This window comes from Bos javanicus, chromosome 21, assembly GCF_032452875.1.
Source record: "Bos javanicus breed banteng chromosome 21, ARS-OSU_banteng_1.0, whole genome shotgun sequence".
Classification (NCBI taxonomy): domain Eukaryota; kingdom Metazoa; phylum Chordata; class Mammalia; order Artiodactyla; family Bovidae; genus Bos; species Bos javanicus.
The window spans coordinates 20,728,383-20,751,957 of record NC_083888.1 but is presented as its reverse complement, the minus strand read 5'-3'; the positions used below and the strand labels follow the sequence as shown (position 1 = coordinate 20,751,957).

The 23,575-nt window shown below is 52.6% G+C and overlaps 2 protein-coding genes and 1 long non-coding RNA gene across 6 annotated transcripts in view; 1 reads left to right on the top strand and 2 right to left on the bottom strand.

The window, feature by feature from the left end:
- Positions 1-8,087: 8,087 nt before the first annotated feature.
- Positions 8,088-9,878, bottom strand: LOC133234191 (uncharacterized). Its single transcript, XR_009732056.1, has 2 exons — positions 9,790-9,878; positions 8,088-9,197 (listed from the first exon to the last, which is right to left on the bottom strand). It is a non-coding gene; the product is annotated as an uncharacterized LOC133234191 (long non-coding RNA).
- On the top strand, positions 9,646-11,106 carry MESP1 (mesoderm posterior bHLH transcription factor 1). Its single transcript, XM_061394442.1, has 2 exons — positions 9,646-10,438; positions 10,745-11,106. Exons 1-2 carry the CDS (start codon positions 9,743-9,745, stop codon positions 10,817-10,819), a joined length of 771 nt encoding a protein of 256 aa, XP_061250426.1. The 5' UTR covers positions 9,646-9,742; the 3' UTR covers positions 10,820-11,106.
- Positions 11,107-17,316: 6,210 nt separating this feature from the next.
- The window catches only part of WDR93 (WD repeat domain 93), a 52,328-nt gene continuing 46,069 nt past the window's right edge, over positions 17,317-23,575 (bottom strand). For all 4 annotated transcript variants that reach the window (XM_061394428.1, XM_061394431.1, XM_061394429.1 and 1 more), the window contains one exon: positions 17,317-17,679. In XM_061394428.1, coding sequence (XP_061250412.1) covers positions 17,580-17,679 — 100 coding nt within the window. In that variant the 3' untranslated portion in view covers positions 17,317-17,579. The remainder of the gene's footprint in view (positions 17,680-23,575) is intronic.

Below are 23,575 nucleotides of genomic sequence, written 5' to 3'. Positions count from 1 at the left end.
CTGCCTGTCCTGCTGGAGAGGAGAGGCCATCTGTGGTCTTGCAGCTCTTGGGAGGGACAAAGTGGGAGAAGGAGAGGCACTAACTTGTTCAGGCTCTGCAAGGGGAGAGCCAGCCGCCCCAGCCTGATTACCGAAAGCCTTAGGGGGGCCTGGGTCCACCATCTCTGCTACCGGAGTGCAAACAACAGAGGCAAGCGGGTTGCGAAGTCTTTTCTTCCTTCCCTCCCTTCCTTTTCTTTCTTTTCTAATTTATCAAACCAATAATAATCATTACACAGAAGTAAGACTTGGGCTTCCCTGGTGGCTCAGTGGTAAAGAACTTGCCTGCCAATTTAGGAGGCAAGGGTTCAATCCCTGGGTCAGGAAGGTCCCCTGGAGAAGGAAATGGCAACCCAGTCCAGTATTCTTGCCTGGAGAATCCCATGGAAAGAGGAGCCTGGTGGGCTACAGTCCATGGGGTCTCAAAGAGTCAGACATGACTTAGCTACTAAACATCAAAAAAGTATAGACAATCAAAATGAAGGGAATTTTAAAGCCCCCACTTCCATCCACCCAGAGAGGACCAGGGTCACACTTAGTCTATATCTCTGCATCCTAACCTTTTCTAAGCATCCCTACAAACACAGAACATGGAGATGGAAGCATTAAGGGAGCATACTGAGTTCTTTGGGCTTCCCAAGTAGCACAGTGGTAAAGAACCCACCTGCCAATGCAGGAGACCCAAGAGATGTGGGTTCAATCCCTGGGTGGGAAGATCCCCTGGAGTAGGAAATGGCAACTCACTCCAGGATTCTTGCCTGGAGAATTCCATGGACAGAGGAGCCTGGTGGCCTATAGTCCATGGGGTCACATAGAGTTGGACACAACCGAGCACATACACGCACTGAGTTCTTTTGCCCATTGTTTTTGAAGCTTCTGGTAATAGATATTCTCTCTTTTAAAACAGCTTTATTGAGATGTAATTCACATGCCATACATTCACCTGTTTAAACTGTAGAATTCAGTAGTTTCTGTATATTACATTTAAAATTCCTTTAAATTGCAGTAAATATATTTGGTATAACATAAGATTTGCCATCTTAACCATTGTTAAGTATGCAGTTTGGTGGCATTAATTGCGCTCAGTGGCATTAATTGCATTTGCAATGTTGTTCAACCATCACCATTTCTATTTCCAAAACTTTTTCATCATCTCAAGCAGAAACTGAACCCATTAAGCAAAAACTCCCCTTTCCCACCAGCCCCTCAGCCCCTGGTCACCTCTCATCTGCTTCCTGTCTCTATAAATTTATCTGTTTTAGGTATCTCGTGTAAGTATAACCATACAGTATTGTCCTTTGGTGTGTCTGGCTTATTTCACAATGTCATCAAGGTTCATCCACAGGGTAGCACGTGCCCAAGCTTCATTCCTTCTTACGGTCAAATAACAGCCCATTTACGTTCATACCACATTTTGTTCACTCATCACTTGATAGACATTTGGGCTATTTCCACCTTTCAGGTGTCATGAACAATGCTGTTATGAACGTTGGCAGACATCTATTTTAGCCTCTGCTTTCAGTTCCTTTGGCTGTATAAAGTGTATGTTGTTTTGTGACCAACTTCTCTCGCTAATGTATTCATAACTCTCAAAAAAATTGGAGTATAATTGCTTTACTATGTTGTGTTAGTTTCTGCGGTACAACGAAGTGAGTAGGCACATATATACAGATACCCCTCCCTCGTGGGCCGCCCTCCGGCCCCCTCATCCCACCCATCCAGGTCATCACAGAGCGCTGAGCTGGGCTTCCTGTGCTACACAGTGTATGAATAACCTTTTCCAGATCACTAGATTTATTTCTGCAATGAGATTTTAAAGTACTCCCTGGTGTGACAGTAACTGTTTAGGTGACACATTTTCTAGTATATACGGAGATGCCTCGAAATTTTGCACATAGGTATATATCCGTATACCTATGCTTTTAAACTATGGAGAAGGCGATGGCACCCCACTCCAGTACTCTTGCCTGGAAAATCCCATGAATGAAGGAGCCTAGGGGGCTGCAGTCCATGGGGTCTTGAAGAGTCAGACACGACTGAGCGACTTCACTTTCACTTTTCACTTGCATGCATTGGAGAAGGAAATGGCAACCCACTCCAGTGTTCTTGCCTGGAGAATCCCAGGGACGGGGAGCCTGGTGGGCTGCCGTCTATGGGGTCGCACAGAGTCGGACACAACTGAAGTGACTTAGCAGCAGCATACTTTTAAACTGCACGTGTCACCTGTGAATGCAAACTCCTTGTAAAAATTTTAAACCTTGTAGATATGATTAACATCTCTTTATATCAGCCCTCAGAACCCAGCCCTGCCCCACCCGCACACCAGATAAGTCCTAGATCTTAGCTTTGGTGAGTATGCATTTATGCACACACATGCTGTGGATCCTTACAAAATGCACAGCAGGGGTTTGGTTTTTAGATTTTTGTTCTTTTTTGCTTTTGCTTATATCAATCAAGTCACACGGAAGGGGTTTTTCTGAGGTTTGTATCTGTCAGGAGCAAGGCTTCACTTGCACCTTTAATCTTTTCTTATCAGGATGAATTCCCCATCAGGGAAATCGCTGGGCAAAGGGCATGCTGAGGCTGTTCTGAAGCCTGAGGCCAGCCTGGGGGAGGGCCAGCGGGGTGGGGGCAGAGGCGGGGGTTGTCAAGGCCAACCTGGTTGTGGGAGGCAAGCAGCAGGTGTCAGCACTCCTGGGGGCCTCCGCCAGACGGGCCGCCCATGCTGGGTGCTGACTGTGCACTCCCAGGGCCTGGGGTGAGGCATGATCTCCAAGGGTGAAGAAACTTCCTGGGCTCTGCCGAGGGCTAGACTTGGCTTTCTCTTGGTGGGTTTATCCTACCCTCAGTAGGCCCATAATCAGTACTGACCATGTAAGACCCTTCTTCTGTTTATAATCTGGTCAATTTAAGCCCTGGATTCCCACGTGGTGCTAGCAGTAGAGATGCAAGGGCTATCCCTGGGTTGGGAAGATCCCCTGGAGGAGGGCCTGGCAACCCACTCCAGTATTCTTGCCTTAAAAATCCCATGGATTGAGGAGTTTGGAGGGCTACAGTCCATAGGGTTGCAAAGAGACCTGACTGAAGCGACTTGGCATGCATGCATGCAACTTAAGCTTTATCCTTGCCCCCTACATGTTTTCCACTCTGTTCAGGGCTGTTTCCCAGTCTCTGACAAAGGATCCTATGCTCAGAAGCTCTTCACTTCCCCAGACCCTACCCAGACATTCCAGCCCACTCCCAGGAGCCCCCATTCTGCTCTATATTAGGTCTGAAGTTAGATACCCCAGGAGAAGGGAGGTGATGTGCTCCTTCCCCAGCCCTTGGGAAGGACAGCCTGGAGCTGACTGAGGCCCGGAGCCACCCAGTGACTTGGCTGGAGCCTCGCCATTGTCCTGGCTCCTCACTGTTCTGTTCAGTCAGCCAGGGCAGGCATGGGGTTAGAAGAAGCCAGAAACCTGTGTATCCTGCCCGGAGGAAGCACCATCCTGTGCTTTCTGCAGGTACTGGTGCTGGATGTGCCCAAAGTTGGCCGCTGAGTTCGGCCTGTAAATCCTTAGGGGGAGCTGGCGAGCCTAGAGTTTTGGTCAGCTCATGGTCTGATTGCTTTCAACCTCTGCTTCCAGGGGTATGTAGGGAAGGGAGGGAGACCTGAGCCCGTCTGCCTTCTTTTCATTCCTCTGGGTTCCATCTTGCTTTACCTTTCTGCACACAGGTGTATGTTTTTCCCAGTGGACAGATAAGCTAATTGGGGTCCAGAGAGAACAAATGGACTGTCTGGGGTCACATAGCCCATCACACTGGCACGAAGTCAGCCTCACCCATTTCTTAAGCCAGCCTCAGCGTCTCTGACATATCTACTTAGCTTCCAGTGCCCACCACCTCCACCCAGCACTGGCCCTGGCCCCAGAAAAATAAAGTCCTCTGACAATGGCAGGAGGTCCGCCCAGCCCAGATCCCAAGATCCCAGGTAGCTAGGCAGCGCCCTCTGCTGTCTGTGGCTGGGAATGCAAGGACACTGGACACCCAGGGGCAGCTCTCTGGCCTGAGACCATGTTTTGCAACCAAGGCATGCAGTCTCCCAGGACATCTCAGCAGGTAGTTGGGAGTCCTTGCTCCATTTTACAGCTATACTGACTGAGGGGCCATGTGACAAGTTTCCCTGTATTCACATGTCTGCATCTTTGCTTTGGGCTGGTTCAGCTACTTACGTCACCCTTTTCATGCCTGATTTCCCCATGTTTCACTATAAGGCTCAGACCCTTCTCCACTTACCCAGATGAAGTGAAGAAGCATAGATGTGACACCTCTAAGGGGAGAGACATGATCTACTTTCCCTGCCTTCTCAGCCTGGCCCGGTTCCCAGAACTGGCACTTCCTCCCCAGCCTTACCAGGAATCTGACAGATCTCTCTCCTTTCTTCCCACCCCCTCCCTCCTCATCACCCCTCTGCCTCCTTCCTGTGACTTTCACTGGCTGTGCATTCCAGCTGATCCACGACCAAGATAATCAGATTATCATGGGTCCAGAATAATCTATTCCATATGGCTTGCCAAGCCAGTGGCTCCGGGAGCTAAAGGTGTGAGGGGAGGGTGGTGATCTCAGTTGGAAGGGGCTTCCTGGGAGCCTTGGGGGCCTTCACTGGGAGCTGATGGGGAAGGAGGGAGGTGGAGGGGAAGCTGGGAGCCTTCCTGCTGGGCCCTCTGATGGCTCTGGGCTCCAGGAGGCTGCAGCCCCACCTCCAACACAGGCACGGCCTCATCTGTCCATGACACAGTGGAGTGTAGGCTCCATGGTGGAGGCTGGGCACTCCCCATGCCTCTTCCACTCTCCGGATTGGAAGGGGCTCACTGTAGCGCACGGCTTCTCAAAAGTGGCTGAGCTTCATCGTTCTCAGGACATTTCACTTTACATACCCGGAATCTCCTCCAGGGATTCTGGCTCAAACAGGTCCAGGGTGGATCTGGAAATGCTTTACATTTTTAACATGTCAACAGATCCAGGTGACTTGTAGTGAGGTTTCAGGGGGCCTTGAGGACTAGGGGGCATCGCCCCCTCTTCCTGCACCCTCACTCTTGAGGCAGCCCTGCAGGAGGAAAGGAGCCACTGGAGGTTTCCAGAGGAGACGGGGGAGCTGGTGGGAGGACAGGACACTCGCTTTGGTCCCAAACAGCACCAGACGGACCCCGCTCTGCGCCTCCTGGCCATGTGACATAGGACCACCCCCTGCGCCTCCATTTCCTTAACTACCAGGTGAAGCAGTGACATCCACATCACAGCACGCTTGTGAGCTGGGATCCGGCGGAGGCCAGGCCCCAAGTGACAGCAGGGACACGCATGAGGCGCTGCTGGAAGTATGGTCTGTGCAGGATGATTTGATACCCTTGCAACATCAGCACAGCAGGTATGATTCATGGGAGAGGTGGAGACTGAGTTATCCAAGTGACACAGGTGGTACGTGGCAGAAGAGGGATTCGATTCTAAGCGAGGGGTGTCCTAAGCTGCCTGAAGATGGGGCTTCATGAACAACAATCACTCTCCTTGAAAGGGCCTTTCTCTCAGACCGGTGCAGAGGTGTGGCGGGAAGATCCCCGGCAGCAGGGAACACCCAAATTAGGAGCCTCCCAGGAGGTGTCCCTGCTGATGCTAAACAGGCTGGCGGTAGGAGAGCCGCTTCCTTCTCCTGGGGCCTCTGGCTCCGGCGGGGTCGGGATTAGGGGCTGCGAGGGGAAGACTGACATTGCACCTTTGATTAGCACTCTCCTGTCAGTGGGGCTGGCTGGGGAAATGAGGGCACTGAGGCTGGGAGGTGGGAGGGGGCAGCGCCCAGGATCCAGGGTCGACCTGAGGCAGCCGGCTGGCTCCTAAAAGGAAGGCTGAGACCCAGGCCCCAGCCCAAGGGGGTGCTGCCCTCTCCTGCCTGCCCCCACCCTGGCCGAGGACCCCCTGAACTCTCACCTCCGCTCAGTGGGGCTGCCCCAAGGCCTCATTTCCCAGCCTTACACGTTGGCAGGCGAAGGCAGGCTCGGGCCGGGGGAGCAGGAGCCACTGGTTCTGGCACTTGTCAAAACACAGGCCCCAGAGGTGTGAAGGCCTTAGCCCAGCGGGAGGGCGTGTGGGCCCTGCTGCCCGGAGAACTCATTAACTGGGGCAGCTCCCTAATGAACCCACCGGAGGGGCTGGCGATAAGAAGATCAAAGGTGCGAGAGGCATGGGGGCCCCAGGGAAGAGGGAGGCTAGCTGATGGGAGCCCGGAGAGCCCAGGCTCCAGCTTGGGGGTCCCTCCTTCGTCCCTGCTTGGCTTCATCAGGCCCATAGCCTTGCACACACTGGGCCTTGAGGGGTCACAGGAGAGGGAGGGATTCCAGCTGGCACCTCCAATTTGTCAGCCTTGGAGCTAAAGATGCAAAGACTGGAGTTGGGGGCAGAACCCTCCCAACCACCCCGCCTCTCTCATGCCATTTTATTGTGAGTTCTTGGCCTCCATGGACACCCATGAATCCTTTTAACCCTCTCTCAACCCTGACACCAGAGATCTTCCCATCACATGCCATGCATGGTGTCCGTCTCTTGCTCCATAGCTTTCAGTGGTTCCCACGTAAGTGAGCAATTAATGTTAACTGTTGGCTCTCAGATTTGAGCATCCTCAGGGGCCAGAGCTGTGTTTTTAGGATCAACAGCCTACCTCCCATGCACATATGGCCCTTTGTTTAAAGAATGTCTAGTTGATTTTGTACTTAACAAAAATTTACTTTAAGAGCATTGTTGCCCACAAACCAGTCATGGTGGTTTCCCCTGAACTAGGAATTGGAGACCTCAGAGGCATAAGAGTAAAGAAATTTGATATGCCCTCTGTACTCATTCAACTTTTAATCACGTGCATATATTAGATTTTCAAATAAATAATAATATAACAATACAAGAAAAGGGTGGCTGATTTTCTAGGAGCTTTTGGTCATTCTGAAAGTGAAAGTATTAGGCACTCAATCGTGTCTGATTCTGTGTGACCCCATGGACTATAGCCCACTTGGCTCCTATATCCATGGGATCTCCAGGCAAGAATACTGGATCGGGTAGCCATTCCCTTTTCTAGGATATCTTCCCAACCCAGGGATCAAACCCTGGGTCTCCTGCATTGCAAGTGGATTCTTTACCGTCTGAGCCACCAGGGAAGCCTGGTCATTCTGAGTTTTCTCAGTTATCAGCTACAAAGTGGAAATCAGAATTGTATGGGAATTGGAGGAATTTGTTGACATTCAAAGGTTGGCAACAGCATGCCCAGAGCCCCGTGGAATCCCATCCCTCCTGCCTGACCAGCTTTGACTCTGCACCTCCTCGTACTTGAATGTACAACCTGTTTCCACTGTTTGTTAGCTCCAGTCAAGTGTGATTAAAGGGGGGTCTAATGCCAGATTCTTGGCTTGGATCTAGAACTCCATCCATTGTCCAGGATCCAGACAGGGCAGACCATATTGACAGCTGCGTGCCTGGGAGGGTCCTCGTAGGCCAGGCTGTCCTAGGGAGCCAATGGGCCCTGAGGCATGTGTCCATGGGATGGACTCTAGCCCTTCTCTCCAGGGGTGGGTTGGCACTGTCTCTCCTATATGTGATCATGGGCATAAGCATCTGGGGCTGCTGAGACAGACTGCAGAGTAGGGGGTAAAGAGAGGCCAAGGGCAGTAGAAGAGAAAGGAGACAAGGGGAGAGGGGTGGTAGTGAGCAAAGATGCTCAGGAAGAAGGTACCAAGTCACTTGGCTTTCTTTGCTACAAACCAGCTCACCCATGAGTCTCACAGAACTGGAAGCCTGGGGGACGCAAGATAGCAGACCTCTGAAAGAAACCCTAGACACCACTTCTTTGGAAGACATGAGACCAAACTCCAAACACTTCACAGTTCAGCTGGAGAGCAGACCTCCATGCATGAAGGAGCTATTGTGATAACATGTAAACTCAGACCCAAAGGGTCAGGCAGGCGATTGCAGACACTCTGAGCTTTGCCATGTGGACAATCATGTTGTCCATAAATGTAGACAGTTTTATTTCTTCCTTTCCAATCCATATGCCTTTTATTTCTCTTTCCTTATTCCAAAGGTGAGACCCCCACCTCCCAACATTGACAAGGTGTGGGTAGAAGCCAACATCCTCGCCTTGCTCTGAGTATTGAAGGAAATCTTTCAGTCTTTCCCTATTTAGTATGCTGTGAGCTGTAGGTTCCCTGAGGATGCGTTCATCAGACTGAGAAAGTTCTCCTTTAGCCTAAATTTGCTGAGAATTTTTATCATGATGGGGTGTTTGTTTGTTGTTGTTGTTGTTTTTTGCCATGCTGTGGCTTGTGGGATCTTATTTCCTGACCAGGGATAGAACCTGGGGCCCCTGCAGTAAGAGCGCTGAGTCCTAACCACTGGACCACCAGGGAATTACTCTGAATTTTCTGAAGTGCTTTTTCTGTGTCATTGTCACTCACATTTCATTAGCAAAGCCCGTTATTCCTGCCCCAAAGTGGTGGGATACCAGCTAAAGGCCAGAGGTGGCAGCTGTGGCAACAGGCCAAGCCCTTGACCCTGCCAGGCTGAGGGTGTCCTGGAGGGCAGCAGGGCTCCTCTCCTCCAGCTCAGATGGTTCACCAGCCTGCCCAGATTCTGCCAGCTTTCTGGATTTACCCCGGATAGCTTCGTCTCTCCCACTCACCACCACCAGGGAAGGGTACCCCCAGGACCAGTCTGCCCTGGAGGAGGAACATGGAGTCAGGGCCCCATGCCCTCCTGGCCTCTACAGGAGTCCAGGGACCTGCTGCCACAGCATGCCTGTGTTAGTCACTCAGTCGTGTCCGACTCTTTGCGACCCCGTGGACTGTATGAACCTGCCAGGCTCCTCTGTCCATGGACTTCTCCAGGAAAGAATACTGGAGTGGGTTGCCGTTTCCTTCTCCCCCATTATACAAACTGGAAACGAAGGTTCAAGAAAACTTTTTTTTTAAGCATTTATTTAATTCTGGCTTGCTGCATCTTGGTTGCTGCGTGGGCTCTTCTCTAGTTGCGGGTAAGCGAGGGCTACTCTTTGGTTGTGGTGCATGGGCTTCTCATTGCGGTGGCTTCTCTTGTTGCAGAGCTCCGGCTCTAGGGTGCGCGGGGGCTTCAGAAGTTGCCGCTCCTGGGCTCTATCTAGGGCACAGGCTCAATAAATGTGGTGCACTGAACTTAGTTACTCCGAGGTGTGTGGGATCTTCCTGGACCAGGGATCGAATCCATGTCTCCTGCATTGGCAGGAAGATTCTTTACCACTGAGCCACCAGGAAAACCCTCAATAAAACAAGAATTTGCATAAGGTTTCCGACAGGTGAAGGCAGCCCCAAAACTAAGTACCAGAATTTGCAGTTCCCTGACCTGGCTTCCCTTAGCCTGCTGAGCTGGTCCAACACCCTGGACAGCGCCTGCCACTGGCACAAGCAGAAGGCCGGAGTGTCCGGGTCAGGTGTCCATGCGAGGGCCCAGGTGGGGCCAACCTGGCGCAGCCAACAGGCCGACACCTTCGCCCCCCGCAACCCCCACCCCGACGTTGGTTCAAAGGGTCAAGCCCCGCCCCCGATAGGCCCCCGAGCCCCCTTTGAAGTGCTGATGCGGCCTGGAAGAGGCCACTTCACACTTCGGGGCTCGGGGATAAAGCGGTCGCCGGCCGCCAGCCCCCAGACACGCCGCCGCTGCCATGGCCCAGCCCCTGTGCCCTCCGCTCTCTGAGTCCTGGATGCTCACGGCAGGCTGGGGCCCAGCTCAGCCGCCGCCGGCCGCCGACGCGGACTGCGGTTGCTCCCCCGCTTCGTCCCCGGACTCCTGGGGCAGCGTCCCGGCCTGCAGCCCCGTGCCGAGCCCCGGGAGCCCGGCCACCCGCGTCGCCCTCCGCGCCCGGGCAGCTGGGAGGCGAGGCGCGCGGGTAGGCCGCCTGGGCGCCGGGCAGCGGCAGAGCGCCAGCGAGCGCGAGAAGCTGCGCATGCGCACGCTCGCCCGCGCCCTCCACGAGCTGCGCCGCTTCCTGCCTCCGTCTGTGGCGCCCGCCGGCCAGAGCCTGACCAAGATCGAGACGCTGCGCCTGGCCATCCGCTACATCGGACACCTGTCGGCCGTGCTGGGCCTCAGCGAGGATAGCCTGCAGCACCGGCGCCGGCAACGCGGCGACGCGGCGCCCCCTCGGGGCTGCGCGCTGTGCCCCGACGGCGGCCCCGCGGAGGCGCAGACGCGAGGCTGCTGCTCCGGCTCGGCCGCCGGCGCCGCGGTGTCCTGGGGGTCCCCGCCCGCCTGCTCCGGAGCCCTGGCAGCGCCCGAGCTGCGCGACCCTCCGGTGCTATACGACCGCGGGGCGGCGTGCCCGCAAGGACCGGCGATGGAGCCGAGCCCCTCATCCCCGGTTAGTATCGCCCTCCTTCGCGCGGAACTCCCTCCCGGCTCAGCGCCGTCGTGGGGTGGCACTACCTGCCGTCTCATATCCCCACCTCACACTCCGGGGATGAGCCCCCCGTGGGGCTCCCCCACCGGCGGCCCGGCCTCGCCTGCTCGCTCTCTGGAGCGACACGGTTGGCGTGCGCAGGGCGCCTGAGCGGCGAGGGAAGGGAGGGGGACACTGGGGACCCCCCTGAGAGCGGAGCTCGCGAGCGCGGACACCCACGCTCGGCGGCCTCACGCTGAGGACCACGCTGTCCCCTGTCTCCTCCAGCTCTTTCCCGGCGACGTACTGGCCCTGCTGGAGACCTCGATGCCCCTCTTGCCCCTGGAGTGGCCGCCGGCCTGAGAAGTTGAAGTGACGGCGGACATCTGGCGCCCAGTTCTGTGAGCACCGACGCCTTTTTGGCCTCCGCGCCTTCGAAGCGGTCCCTCTCCAGACTCCCTTTCCTGAAAGAGGGCACCGAAGATACCGGCATGGGCATCGCTGGAAGTGAGAGCCGGTCCCCACCTAGGACGGACTTCCGCAACCCCTCCCGCGATGGAGGGGCTCAGAGGGTAGACACTTGGGAGACAGGCAGGAGCTCTGCCTACTATGTATTTATTTATTTGTGAATAAACTCTGTGCTGGTGTCAGTTGGCAAGTTCTTCCTCCACAGGGTCACAAAGCTTCCCTCCCCTCCTCCAAAGGACGTCAGGGATTTGGGAGTCCCCGAAGTACACAGCCTCAGACCCCTTCCTCCTTGCCCCCAGCCCCGTCTTAGCACCCCCTTATTCCCGATGGGCCCACCTGAAGGGGGCGGGGCTTCATTTGAGGAAAGCGGCCGCAAGCTGAGTCTGTCCACCTTTTCTTTGAACCTGGATAAAACCAAGTATCTCTGTAGAAAATGCGTTTCCATTAGTGCATACTTACTGTGCACCGGGTCTTTACACATTTTATTCCTAAGTAGTTATTTTGCAGAAGGATAAACCAAGGATCAGCACTCAAACCCAGGTATGACTTCCAGAATCTGAGCTCTCGGCCCTGGTTGGGTTTTGCCTGCTCCGCTCTTTCTAGGGTCTGACAGGAAGCCAGCTCCGAGGGCTCACTGCATGTGTCTACTGCCCTTGTGCTGGAGCATCAAGGCCTGGACCCTGGCATTCTCCCATCTCCCTTCACTCTGGTTTCTCTCCCATGTTTAGGGACATAACACAGGTGGATCAGTCCCAGTTTTAAATAGCTGTGACCTCCCAGAGGCCTGGCTCAGGCAAGATGAGAGGTCCATCGATTGTATCCAGATCCACAGAACTGACCTGGATCTAGGCTTGGATTCAGATTAGGGAAATGCTGTATGCGGGAAGGGGAAACCTGGGTTCAGTCAGGGGGTCTGGTGAGCAGTCAAGCCTGGGGGTTGGTGAGGTGGGGTAAGGGGTCTCTCAGCCATCTATGAATGCTTCCCCCCTGCCCCCCTCAAGCATCTTTGAAATACTAACCTTGGCATTTAAAAAAAATACCTTTATTGAGATATAATTTATACCATGAAATGCATTCTTTTCAAGTACATAATTCAATGGTTTTAGTATATTCATAGTTAGGTAACCATCACCACTGTCTTATTTTGGGTCATTTTTACTACCCCTCAAAAGAGACCCTGTAACCATTTAGCAGTGATTCCCTGTTACTCCATCCCCCTTTTCTCCACCCCAGCCCACTCATCTGTTTTCTTCTAGCTCTACAGATTTGCCTATTCTGGACTTTCATATGAATGAAAGCATATTTTCTCGTGTATCAGTACTTCATTTATATTTATTGCTCAGTAATATTCCATTGCATGGGTGTAGCACAGTTTATGTATTTATAGGTTGATATTGATTTGTTTTGAAACTACTTCAGAGATCATTCCCAATGCTCTGGCCCAGGCCAGGAGGGGCAGTAACTCGGAGTGGGCTGGGGGTCACAGTGTGTAATTCAGGAGTCCTGGCGCACCCTGGCCAGCATTTGGTTGTAGAGAGTGGGATCCAAAAGCGGAGGCCCCGCAGGGGGCGGGACCTCACACCTTCACTGATCCGCCCCTTGCCCGCGCCTCCGCCCCCAACTCTCTCTTCCCTCCCAGGGCCCTAAGGAGCTGAGCGGGAAGTCTTCTCCAGGACCCTGCCCAGTTTAGAAAAATCTATTTGCATGGTAAAGGCCCCGTGGTTTAGGACGGGGAATTAAAGTTATTAGCAAGTCTTTTCATAGATAAGTGGGGCTCATCGGCCAGCCCCCTCCCCTGGGGTGCGCCTCCCCTCGCTCTCCGAGCCTAGGAGCGGCCCACTGTTTATTAGCACCTGGGTGTGAATTTCCATTAACACGTCCCCGCTAATAAGAGGGCTGGAGATGGGAAGGGGCGCCTCCCACCCCTCCCGCGCCCCACCCCCTTCCTGGGGGGCACCCACCGGGAGGAGGGCCGAGAGCGGCTCCCAGGTAGGTGAGCCCTGGGCGAGGGCGCGCTGTCAGTTCTCTGCTAACCTGTTGAGCTAAGCCGTTAGCGGGGCCGTGTGGAGGATGGAAGTTGAGGACGATCAGGGGCCGCGTTGAGACTGGGCCCCGGGTGTGACTCTGGGGCCGGTGTGCTTCACCGCGGGCGCATCGCCTTTGCGACAGCTGAGCAGGGACAGAGGGTGCTGGGTGGCACGTCCCCTCACCGTGGGGGGCTGGTCCGGAGCGGGCTGCGCGCAGGCCTGCTGGAAGTGGGGTGGGGGTGGGCGTGGGCGTGGTGGGGAGGGCGGAGGATGGCATCAGCGGCTGATCCTGCCCGGCTCTGGTCGCTGCTGGCCGCCTTCGCAGCCCCCAGGGGTCAGAACCGTCATGGTGGAGAAGCACATATATACGGAGCAACCGGACGAGTCGGGGCTGTGTTTAAGGCTTTAACTTCACCAACTGGGGGCGCTTCCCTGGCTGGCCAGTAGTTAAGACTCCAGGCTTCCAATGCGGGTCCCATCCGGGGTCAGGAACCAAGATAGAATTCCACATGCCCTGAGGAAAGGTCAAAAGGTTAAAGGAGAATGCTATTTATATATATATTGCTAAAAAATAAAATGTTAAAGAAAATAAATTCAACAACTAATTTCAAGTCATTTAAACCTCAGATGCACAGGTGAGGTGGGCAGGTGGTGGGGCACCTGTAGCTCTTTTACAGATGAGGACACTGGAGCTCAGAAAAAGAACAAGGAGATTTTCACAAAGCTAGTATACCTGGTTCGGAGAAGGTGATGGCACCCCACTCCAGTACTCTTGCCTGGAAAATCCCATGGATGGAGGAGCCTGGTAGGCTGCAGTCCATGTGTTTGCTAGAGTTGGACACGACTGAGCGACTTCACTTTCACTTTTCACTTTCATGCATTGGAGAAGGAAAGGGCAACCCACTCCAGTGTTCTTGCCTGGAGAATCCCAGGGACGGGGCAGCCTGGTGGGCTGCCGTCTGTGGGGTCGCACAGAGTCGGACACGACTGAAGCGGCTTAGCAGCAGCAGCAGCAAATCCACCGGCCAAGGCAGGAGATGCAAGAGACACGGGCTGGGAAAAATCCCCTGGAGAAGGACATGGCAACCCACTCCAGTATCTTTGCCTGGAGAATCCCATGGACAGAGGAGCCTGGCAGGGTATAGTCCATGGGGTCTCAAAAGTCGGACACGACTGAACGACTAAACAACGACAAAGTATACCTGTTTATTGGGTGGCGACATTGGTGAGCGGTACTCAACAGTTCTGGTCTTTGCTGTAGCCCGTCAAGCAAGTAGTATGTGTGTGTGTTGAGGGGTCTGAAATACAGCTCCTAAAGCACATGGGCCACCGGTGCCATCACCGGCAGGGACCTGCCGCTGCCTGCTGACCACATGTATTGCTCCTGTGAGAGAGCCGTATTTTGTAGATGCTGATGCTGGACGGGTCAGTGTTTTCAGGAGGGGCAGCTAAGCGATCAGTTGACACTGAAGACATTGCTTCAAGGACACACCACATGGGTCACCAGATGAACCCAGGGCTGGAGGGGAGGGCTGGTGGTCTGTATCAGCAGAGGGCAGACTGTCCCAGGAGCCGGGCTGGAAAGCTGGGCTCAAACTTGGTCAAGTGGGTGGTGTGCCTGGTTGGAGGGCCATGCTGTGCTAAATGAACCAGCCCATCTGAGGGGCGGGGCACATGGATGCCCCAGGATTCTGAAACACCCCCGCTTGGAAAACCAGGCTGGCCCAGGGCTCAGGAGGGAAGCCAATCCTAACTGCAAGGCCCGGATTGTCCCAGGGTGAGGCCAGGCCCACTTTGTCCACTCTCCTCCTCTGCCCCCTCCCCATCCAGGTACAAACCCTGCCTTTGCACAACCCTGAGGGTGAGTGCCTCCTAAACTCTGTGCCCTGGACACTCACCTGCGTCCTAATGCTCCCCAAGAAAACCCAGTGTTCTTGGTGCTTCTCAGGGGCCCTCTCTCCCAGAGGGCAGGGACCTCTTTGGGGGCCACTGGCACAGCCCCAGTAGTGCCCCAGCTCCATGGGAGTGGGGCTAGAGCCCTGGATTCCCCAGCCTTGTGCCACCTGAGCCTCTTCTGCCCACCTTCTGGTACTTTGCCAGCCCTGGTTCCCTCTCCCTTATCCCTCTGTGGGTCCAGTATGTAAGGTTCCCTGTGAATGCCCCAACCCCCATTGCTCTCCCCACCCACACTAGGAAGTGAGGAGGTGCCTGGTGTTGGCAGCATGTGACTTTAGAAAGGGTGGACAGGGCACCTCCATTGTCTTGGCCTGCTCAGCACCCCTCCTACTCTTGTCCCTTGCAGCCTGTCATTTTCTTTTCTCCAGACAGCTCTCCCTTCCTTAGTTTGGGTGGCCTCCATGCCCCTCTAGGGATGGGCACGTGTGCAAGTTTAAATGGTCATCACAGTGAGTGGTTCAGGGACGTGACCACATACAGGCCAGTGAGGAGCAGGCTCAGGACTTTGCTGGAACCACTGAAAAAGGGACAGTCACCGTGGGTGCTGTTAGTGGTCTTTTTGCCACCCAAGCAGAAGGGCCTACCTAAAAAAGGGAATCAAAACTGGGGGGTGGGGACTTCCCTGGAGGTCCAGTAGCTAAGACTCTATGCTCCCAATGCAGAGGACCCAGGTTCAATCCCTGGTCAGGGAACTAGATCCTGCATGCTGAAACTAAGACCTGGTGTAGCCAAATAAGTAAATAAAGAAAAATAGATACTAAAACAAAACAAAAATAAACAACTTGACCTGGGGCCAACCACATGGAAAGCATTATGTCTAGACTTTTACACTCCATGAGCCAACAAATTCTCCTTGTGGCTGAAGTTAGTTTGAGTTGGGTTTCTGACTTTTGCTACTGAAAAAGTCCACCAGCATTTGATAAGGTTGTTCCAAGTCTTGACTGCAGTCTCAATTTCCCTCTTTGTTAGATGAGGATAATCATACTTATATTTCACAAAGTGACTTAAGGCTTTTATCTAAAATACAGAGACCCTGGTAGATGCCCTGTAAATGTCAGTTCCCCGTCACATTTAGGTGGCATGTAAAGCCGAGACGATCATCCTAAATTTTCCTTCCTCATCCCAGAGAGACCTGCCAGCCACCATGCCTACTGTGTAGAGGAAAAGGATACTGTAGAGCATTCTGTTTTTGTTTTTCCTGCTGTGTTTTCATTCTCATGGTGAGGACGGCGAGGGGCAGAGTGTCTCGGGTGGGGATCTCTTCATCCAGGGGGCATTCAACTAGTCAGGTGTCATGTAACCTGCCATGAGGCAGGTGTCATGCCAACAAAGACTGTGAATGACTCGGGGGAGAAAGTGGATAAGGACACAGAAACAGTTCAGTTCAGTCACTTAGTTGTGTCCAACTCTGCGACTACAGCACGCCAGGCCTCCCTGTCCATCACCAACTCCCCGAGTTTGCTCAAACTCATGTCCATTGAGTCAGTGATGCCATCCAACCATGTCATCCTCTGTTGTCCCCTTCCCCTCCCATCTTCAAACTTTTCCAGCATCAGGGGCTTTTCAAATGAGTTCTTCACATCAGGTGGCCAAAGTATTGGAGTTTCAGCTTCAACACCAGTCCTTCCAATGAATATTCAGGACTGATTTCCTTTAGGATTGACTGGTTGGATCTCCTTGCAGTCCAAGGGACTCTCAAGAGTCTTCTCCAACCCCACAGTTTAAAAGCATCAATTCTTTGGCGCTCAACTTTTTTTATACTCCAACTCTCACATCCATACATGAATACTGGAAAAACCATAGCCTTGACTAGACAGACCTTTGTTGACAAAGTAATGTCTCTGCTTTTTAATATGCTGTCTAGGTATGGTCACAAACCATGCAAGCATTCAGTCTTGGGAAAGGCTGGGCACACTAACCACCTGCAGTTCTCAAAGGCACCACACGGTGTCCTCAGAGAGGCAGGCGTAAGCTTTGAGCGGCAGGGGACTGACTCCACCCAATTTTCCTGGGAAGGGCAGTTTCTAGAAAAGAAAAAAGTACCTCTGCGCCTCCCTCCTGGGCCCCCAGCCCCCAGTCTCCTCTAGGGTTCCCAGGCAGCAGTGGCAAAATTCCTGCGTGCCCCCACTTTGCCTCTCACACCTGTGTGACCTCAGGCAGTCAGTCAACCTACTCTGAGCCTCAGCCTCTCCAGAGTGATTCCACAACAAGTGGGCCAAGAGAAAAGGGGGCCACACACAGCCCGGTGGACTGGGTGTCTTGCTTATTTGAGCAGAGTGGCTCCTGCTCTGTTTGTGGGCCTATGAGGCAAACGGTCCTCACCAGGCCTGGGACTCTGGCTGACCTCATTGCCTGGGCCCTGCTGGGGGTCTGGACTGAGTGGGAATGAAGGACACACACCACAGCAGCTTTGGAGCCTGGAAACAATATCTCTGTTTATTCAGGTGACATCTGCTCTCCTGAGCATTCTGACAAGTGGCTTACAGGTTGAAGGCCCCCCCCACCCCCAAATCATGTGTCTCCCCTTGCTGGCTTGCAGAGGTCCCAGACATCAAGCCAGGCCCCTGAAGCCTACTGAGCTTCAGCCCTTTGTCTTGTCTCTTGATCTCAGAGCGTTCCGGGGCAAAGCCTGCCTGCTGCCAAGCTCTTCAGAGCCTAGGGCCGCAGCCCGGTCACTTCTTAAGGTCCTCTTTTTGGAGAAGCAAGGAATACCTCCGAAGCCGGGTCCAGTGCTCTTCCTCTTTCACCTTGTACTTTGCCAGGTTCTGAATACTGTGGGACAGGCCATTGATGAGGGGAACTTGCTTTGTACCACATCCCCCCCATTCTCTATTCCCCCCACCCAACCCCCCACCCAGGGCTCCTAGGTCCCCAGGGCAGACCCTGACCACCCTGGGCTGATATGAGAAACTCCCCAAATGACACATCTGCTTCCTGTCTGTGTTCTCAGGACTCAGCCTGGTGCACAGAAGGTACCTGAATCAGCTTTGCAGAAGGAATAATAGGAGTGACGGAAGGTGAATTTATGAACCAAAAGTCTATTTGCAGGACCAACATTAAATACATCCGAATGCCACCAGTTACGTGTAACATCTCGTGAGCACGTACTAGTGACCAGCACTGGGGGAAGCGTTGGCAAGATCAAAGTGACTAAAACAGCTGCCCTCTCCCCCACCACAGTTTAGTGAGGTGATCAGTCACTAAGTCATATCCGACTCTTTGCGACCCCATGGACTGTAGCCCGCCAGACTCCTCTGTCCATGGAATTTCCCAGGCAAGAATACTGGAATGGATTGCCATTTCCTATTCCAGGGGATCTTCCTGATCCAGGGATCAAACTCTTGGCTCTTGCTGTCTCCTGCATTGGCAGGCAGATTCTTTACCACTAGCACCACCTGGGAAGCCCAGTTTAGTGAGGTGACAAGAGGAAAAGAACTTTTGTAACAGGAGGCATTTAAAAGCAATAGAATAAAACTAGAGAAGAGCACTTCCTGCCTGGGGAATGCCCCCAGAGAATAGGATTTCTGAGTTGAGTCTTTAAAAAAAAAATAAATGCACAGTCAGTGTGGCAGAATCAGAGAAGCCCAGGGTCACCCTTCAGGCTGCATGCAGACCTGGCCATGGGGAGCAGGCAGAAGAGAGGTGGCCTTCCTTCTGGGGAGGGGTGCGGGCTGCTGCCAGCTTTCTACCTCGGGCGCCTGAGTAAGCGGACAACGTTTAAAAGCTTAGAGCAAGTGGGAAGAGGGACACTTCTGGGGGAAAGACAAGGACCACAGGTTTGGGTATGTTCTGCGGCTCTGCCAGTCGGACAGCCACATCGAGATGTCTGGTACTCAGTGCATTAAAGCATTTTTTTTTTTAATGTAAGTAACCTATGCTTTGCTTAAAAAAAAAATCAAAGGATTCAAAAGTGGGTATACAATTAAAAGTAAACCTCCTTCTCACCTCAGACCCTTATTTTCTGTTCCCGAAGAAACTGTAATGAATGGCTCCTTGTAAATCCTTGAAAACCGTTCAGACACACAAGTGCAGGCATGCATATCATCTCTCCTTTTAAACTTAAAAGGAAGACTGCAACACACTGCCTGCCTTTCTCACTGAAAATGTATCCTGGCGGTTGCTTCCTGGCAACACTCAGATCTGCCTCTTTCTCTTTCCCTATTGACGACCCTTGGAGTTTCCAGTCCCCGTGTGTGGGGTGTGTGTGGGAGTCAGTGGGCAGGGGACAGGCAGAGGGTGTGCAGGCCTTGGCCCCTCGCAGCTCGTGTGCAGACCCAGCTCCTTCACTTAGAAGCTGGTGACCCTGGACCGGCGAGTTGACCTCTGCCAGCCTTAGCTTCCTGGCTGTAGGGGATAAAGTTAACCCTAGTAAGAAACAAGATGTGCCTCAAAGTACTGAGCATAGTACCTGGTACACTGCAGGTGCTCAGGAAAGGTTAATTCTTTTCATTTTTTAAAATTGAAGACTACTTGATTTACAATGTTGTGTGAATTACTGCTGAGCAGCAAAGTGATTCAGTTACATACCACCTGTCAGCAAAGCCTGGGGGAGGGAGGGGGAAACATCCCACTCCACAACTTCTGTTTGGCTAAACAGGCAACCAAAATTACTCCTAACCAAAGACAAATCAGGCAAAATGATTCACAACGTATTAACAAAGAACTCTTTAAAATCAAAAGAAAATGAGGACTTCCTTGGTGGCCCAGGGGCTAAGACTTCCCGCACCAAGTGCAGGGGGCCCGTGTTCGATCCCTGGTCAGAGAACCAGATCCCACGTGCCGCAATTAAGACCTGGCAGAGCCATATACATAAATAAATTAAAAAGAACTCAGCCATGAGAAAGAAAGCCAGATCAATTTACAGAAGGAGACAGAGAAACATAGAATAGATATAACATAAAGATGCTCAACCTCCTTAATTTCCAAATTGAAAGAGTTATGAACTATGAGTTTTGTACCTCATTTCTTGGCCAGTCTGGGGAGGGGCTAAGGACGCAGGGTGAATCTGCCCTTTCAGACGTACCTCCCCTGTAACTCTGAAAGCCCACCTCCAATTCATCCCACAGAAATACTAGGAAAAACTCACAAAAATGACTGTGGGAGGATGTTGGCTGGGAAATGGGGCCAGAGTGACCCCCGTGGTGGAGTCTGCTGTGGGCTGGGGCGCAGATGGGGGAAGAGGCTCAGGAGTCGGGTGTAGTCACTGGGAGCGTGGCTCTGGGCGGAGGAGGAATAGGCGGCTCAGAACTGGGAAGGCGCTGGCTTGTTTCCTAACTTGGGAATGCAGTGGGGACACATGCCTGTGATTAAGACCCTGGAGGGAAGAGGTCACCGACCCGATGGACAGGAAGGTCTGGGTGCCTGGGGGAGGAGATAGCCGTGGGTATAAGCAGGAGGCCACTTTCTCTGAATCAGGAGGGAGACAGGGAGTGAGGGTGGGGGTGACCTGGGTGAGAGGGCAGCCAAGGTCCTGGGTGCTCTGGGAAGTGGGAGGCAAGTTTATCCACCAAGGGCACCGCAGAGGTGTGGGGAGCACGTGGAAGCTGGGCGGGTGGCTCTCATGGCACCAGTGCCCTTCCCTTTGGCTGAGCACCGGCGCTCAGCAGTGAGGAGGGACCCGGGAGGATGCCTGCCCCTCTGAGGCTAGGTACTGACTGTCCCTGGGGACAGCCCTCCCTGGAGCTCCAGACACCCTCCCTCCACCATCAGGCAAAGAAAGGGTTTTCCTTCCCCATGATGGCATAACAAATATGACTGCATTCTATTGTTTTGAAGCAATGTGTGTGCATCCAACTTCCAAAAAGATGGGCTGTCCATCTGCAAAGTGGGAGAGCAGATGGAACATCTGTAAGGCCTCAGGCAAGACCTCTGAATTCCAGTAGCCTTACAGCCTGCACACGTGGGATCTATGGGTCTATAAATAATTTTCCAGAAGTTTGTCCCTCTGTTTCTCGAGAAAAGCAGAACTTCCCTGGTGGTGCAGTAGTTAAGAGTTTGCCTGCCAATGCAGGGGACACGGATTCAATCCCTGGTCTGGGGAGATTCCACATGCCGCGGGCAGCTAAAGCCCATGTGCCACAGCTACTGAAGCCTGTGTGCCCTGGAGGCTAGCACTGCAGCTGGAGAGAAGCCCCTACTCGCTACAACTAAAGAAAGCCTGAGTACAGCAACAAAGACCCAGCACAGCCAAAGTAAAACAAATATATTAATTAATCAATTAATAATAATAAAAGAAAGGCAAAGGAAGGTTAGGACAGGCCCACAATTTCCCTCCTAGGGACAGTGAAGACGGGGCAGTGGGAGTATTCTTCCTCCACCCTAAAGGGAAATCTCATCTGGGGTCCACATGGGATCTGCCCAACCCTTCGCCAAGCCGGTGTGTGCCCTGTGGACGTGAGACTGTTGGGTCAGCCCAGAAGCCCACCTTCTGCTTGGCTACAGGGAATAAAGGGGGCATGGAAGGAAGAAAGAGGGGTGAGGAGTTGTTTCTAGCAGCTTCCTGTGTCCTAAAATTTCTGTCTTGTGATCAAAAGTCTGACCCAGCCGAGACGGCAGACCTGCCATCAGGGAGTGGAACCAGATGGGAATGGTGCCCTGGAGGCCCAGGAGGGATGGGGAACAGAAGCCAGGCCTGTGGAGGGGGCTGGGGTGGCGTACTGGGTGCTAACTGGCCTTCTTCCCAAGTCCAAAAGGCATGCTTCAGTTTCACACTGGCTATTTATAAAAGTCCCAAGTGCACATTTTGCAAAAACACTTTGGACAGACTGTCTTAAGTTTGAACTCTGAGTCTATTGCCGCATAGATCCATTGCCTTAAAGTTTCACCTAGTTTTAGGGCCAAGGGAAACTGTTTCAGTCACAAGGAGTAAACAGAGACCAAAAAAATGATTAAAATCCTTGGACATATTTATGTCCAAGAAAATGAGAATAAAATGTTAATGACAGAATCTAGGTTATGGGAATATAAATGCTTACCGACTTTTTTTCGGAACTGAGGTCTATTTAACATAATAAAGTATTGGAGGCAGGATACTCTTTGGAAAAGCCCCAGACGTCAGACCTCAGAGCAAGCAGAATGGGGAAAGTGGAGGCGTTAGTCGCTCAGTCATGTCTGACTCTTTGCGACCCTATGGATGTAGCCGGTCAGGCTCCTCTGTCCACGGGATTTTTCAGGCAAGGGTACTGGAGTGGGTTTGCCATTCCCTTCTTCAGGGGACCTTCCCAACCCAGGGATCGAACCTGGGTCTCCTGCACTGCAGGCAGATTCTTTACTGTCTGAGCCACCAGGGAGCAGGAAATGCCTTGACTAAATCAGTGTTTCCTAATTTATCTCTGGGACCTCGAGGGAAATGATTGAATCCTGTGATCAGGCCCAAGTAAATGTCCCTTCAAGCTGAGCTGCCCCAACCACACCATGCAACCCCTCCTGGCTCCTGCTGGGTCCTTGGACTGAGGGAGCACCTCCCTGAGCTTTTCCCTTCCCCAAGCTCCCACTGCTCTTTCAGCCCTGAGCCCTGCACCTGGCCCCTCAGCCCCCCACCTGGTCAGCCATGCTGACTCCAGCCCACTTCCCAGCAGAAGGTTCCCTGGGAGACGGGCCCTTCCACCCCACCCGGCTTCTGCAGTTGCTCCTGGGGAGGGGCTGGGGTGTGGGACCTAGGAGCTAAGATGTGTTGATAAAGGAAGAGACACGGTTGGGAAGGGGAGATAGAGGAACGCCTTCTATACCCGATGGGGGCCAGGATGGGTCTCTGGAGACTGGAGGGGGTCAGGGCAGAAGGGACTGCCTTCTTAAGAGAGCAGACCCAGCCATGGAGGAGTGGGGAAGGATATTATAGACACACTTCCCATGGAAATTTATGTACATAGACATTAAAAACCAGAGCAACAAGGAAGTTTTTCTTAAAAAGTCATTAAGTTGTATTCTGGAGTGACATAAAGCCAGATGAAAAAAGTGAACATGATCTCAACATAGTAAAAATGCTAATGATAAAATCTTAAGGAAATTTACTGATGCATTAATGGCAGCACTGGGATCTGGGGGTGATATTAATTTAAATAATAATTAAATTATTATTTAATTTAATAAATAAATTAAATTTTCTTTATTGTCCTGTTTCCCAAATTTCTATAAGTGCATATATATATATATATAAAGCTTAGAAGACTGAGCACTGAAGAATTGATGCTTTCAAACTGTGGTGCTGGAGAAGACTCTGGAGAGTTCCTTGGACTACAAGGAGATCCAACCAGTCAATCCTAAAGGAAATCAGCCCTGAATATTCATTGGAAGGACTGATGCTGAAGCTGAAGCGTCAATACTTTGGCCACCTGATGCAAAGAACTGACTCACTGGAAAAGAATCTGATGCTGGGAAAGATTGAGGCCAGAAGGCGAAGGGAGCAACAGAGGATGAGATGGCATCACCAACTCAATGGACATGAGTTTGAACAAACTCTGGGAGATGGTGAAGGCAGGGAAGCCTGTGTGCTGCAGTCCAAGGGGTTGCAAAGAGTCAGACACGACTGAGCATCTGAACAACATAAAACTGAGAAATAACGAGTAACATTTTTTCAGTGGGTAATTACTCTGTTATGGTAGTAGAGCTACATGAGAAGCAAACTTATCAGGCTAAGCAGGGTTAGTTAAGCGATGTCTGAGTGGTAATG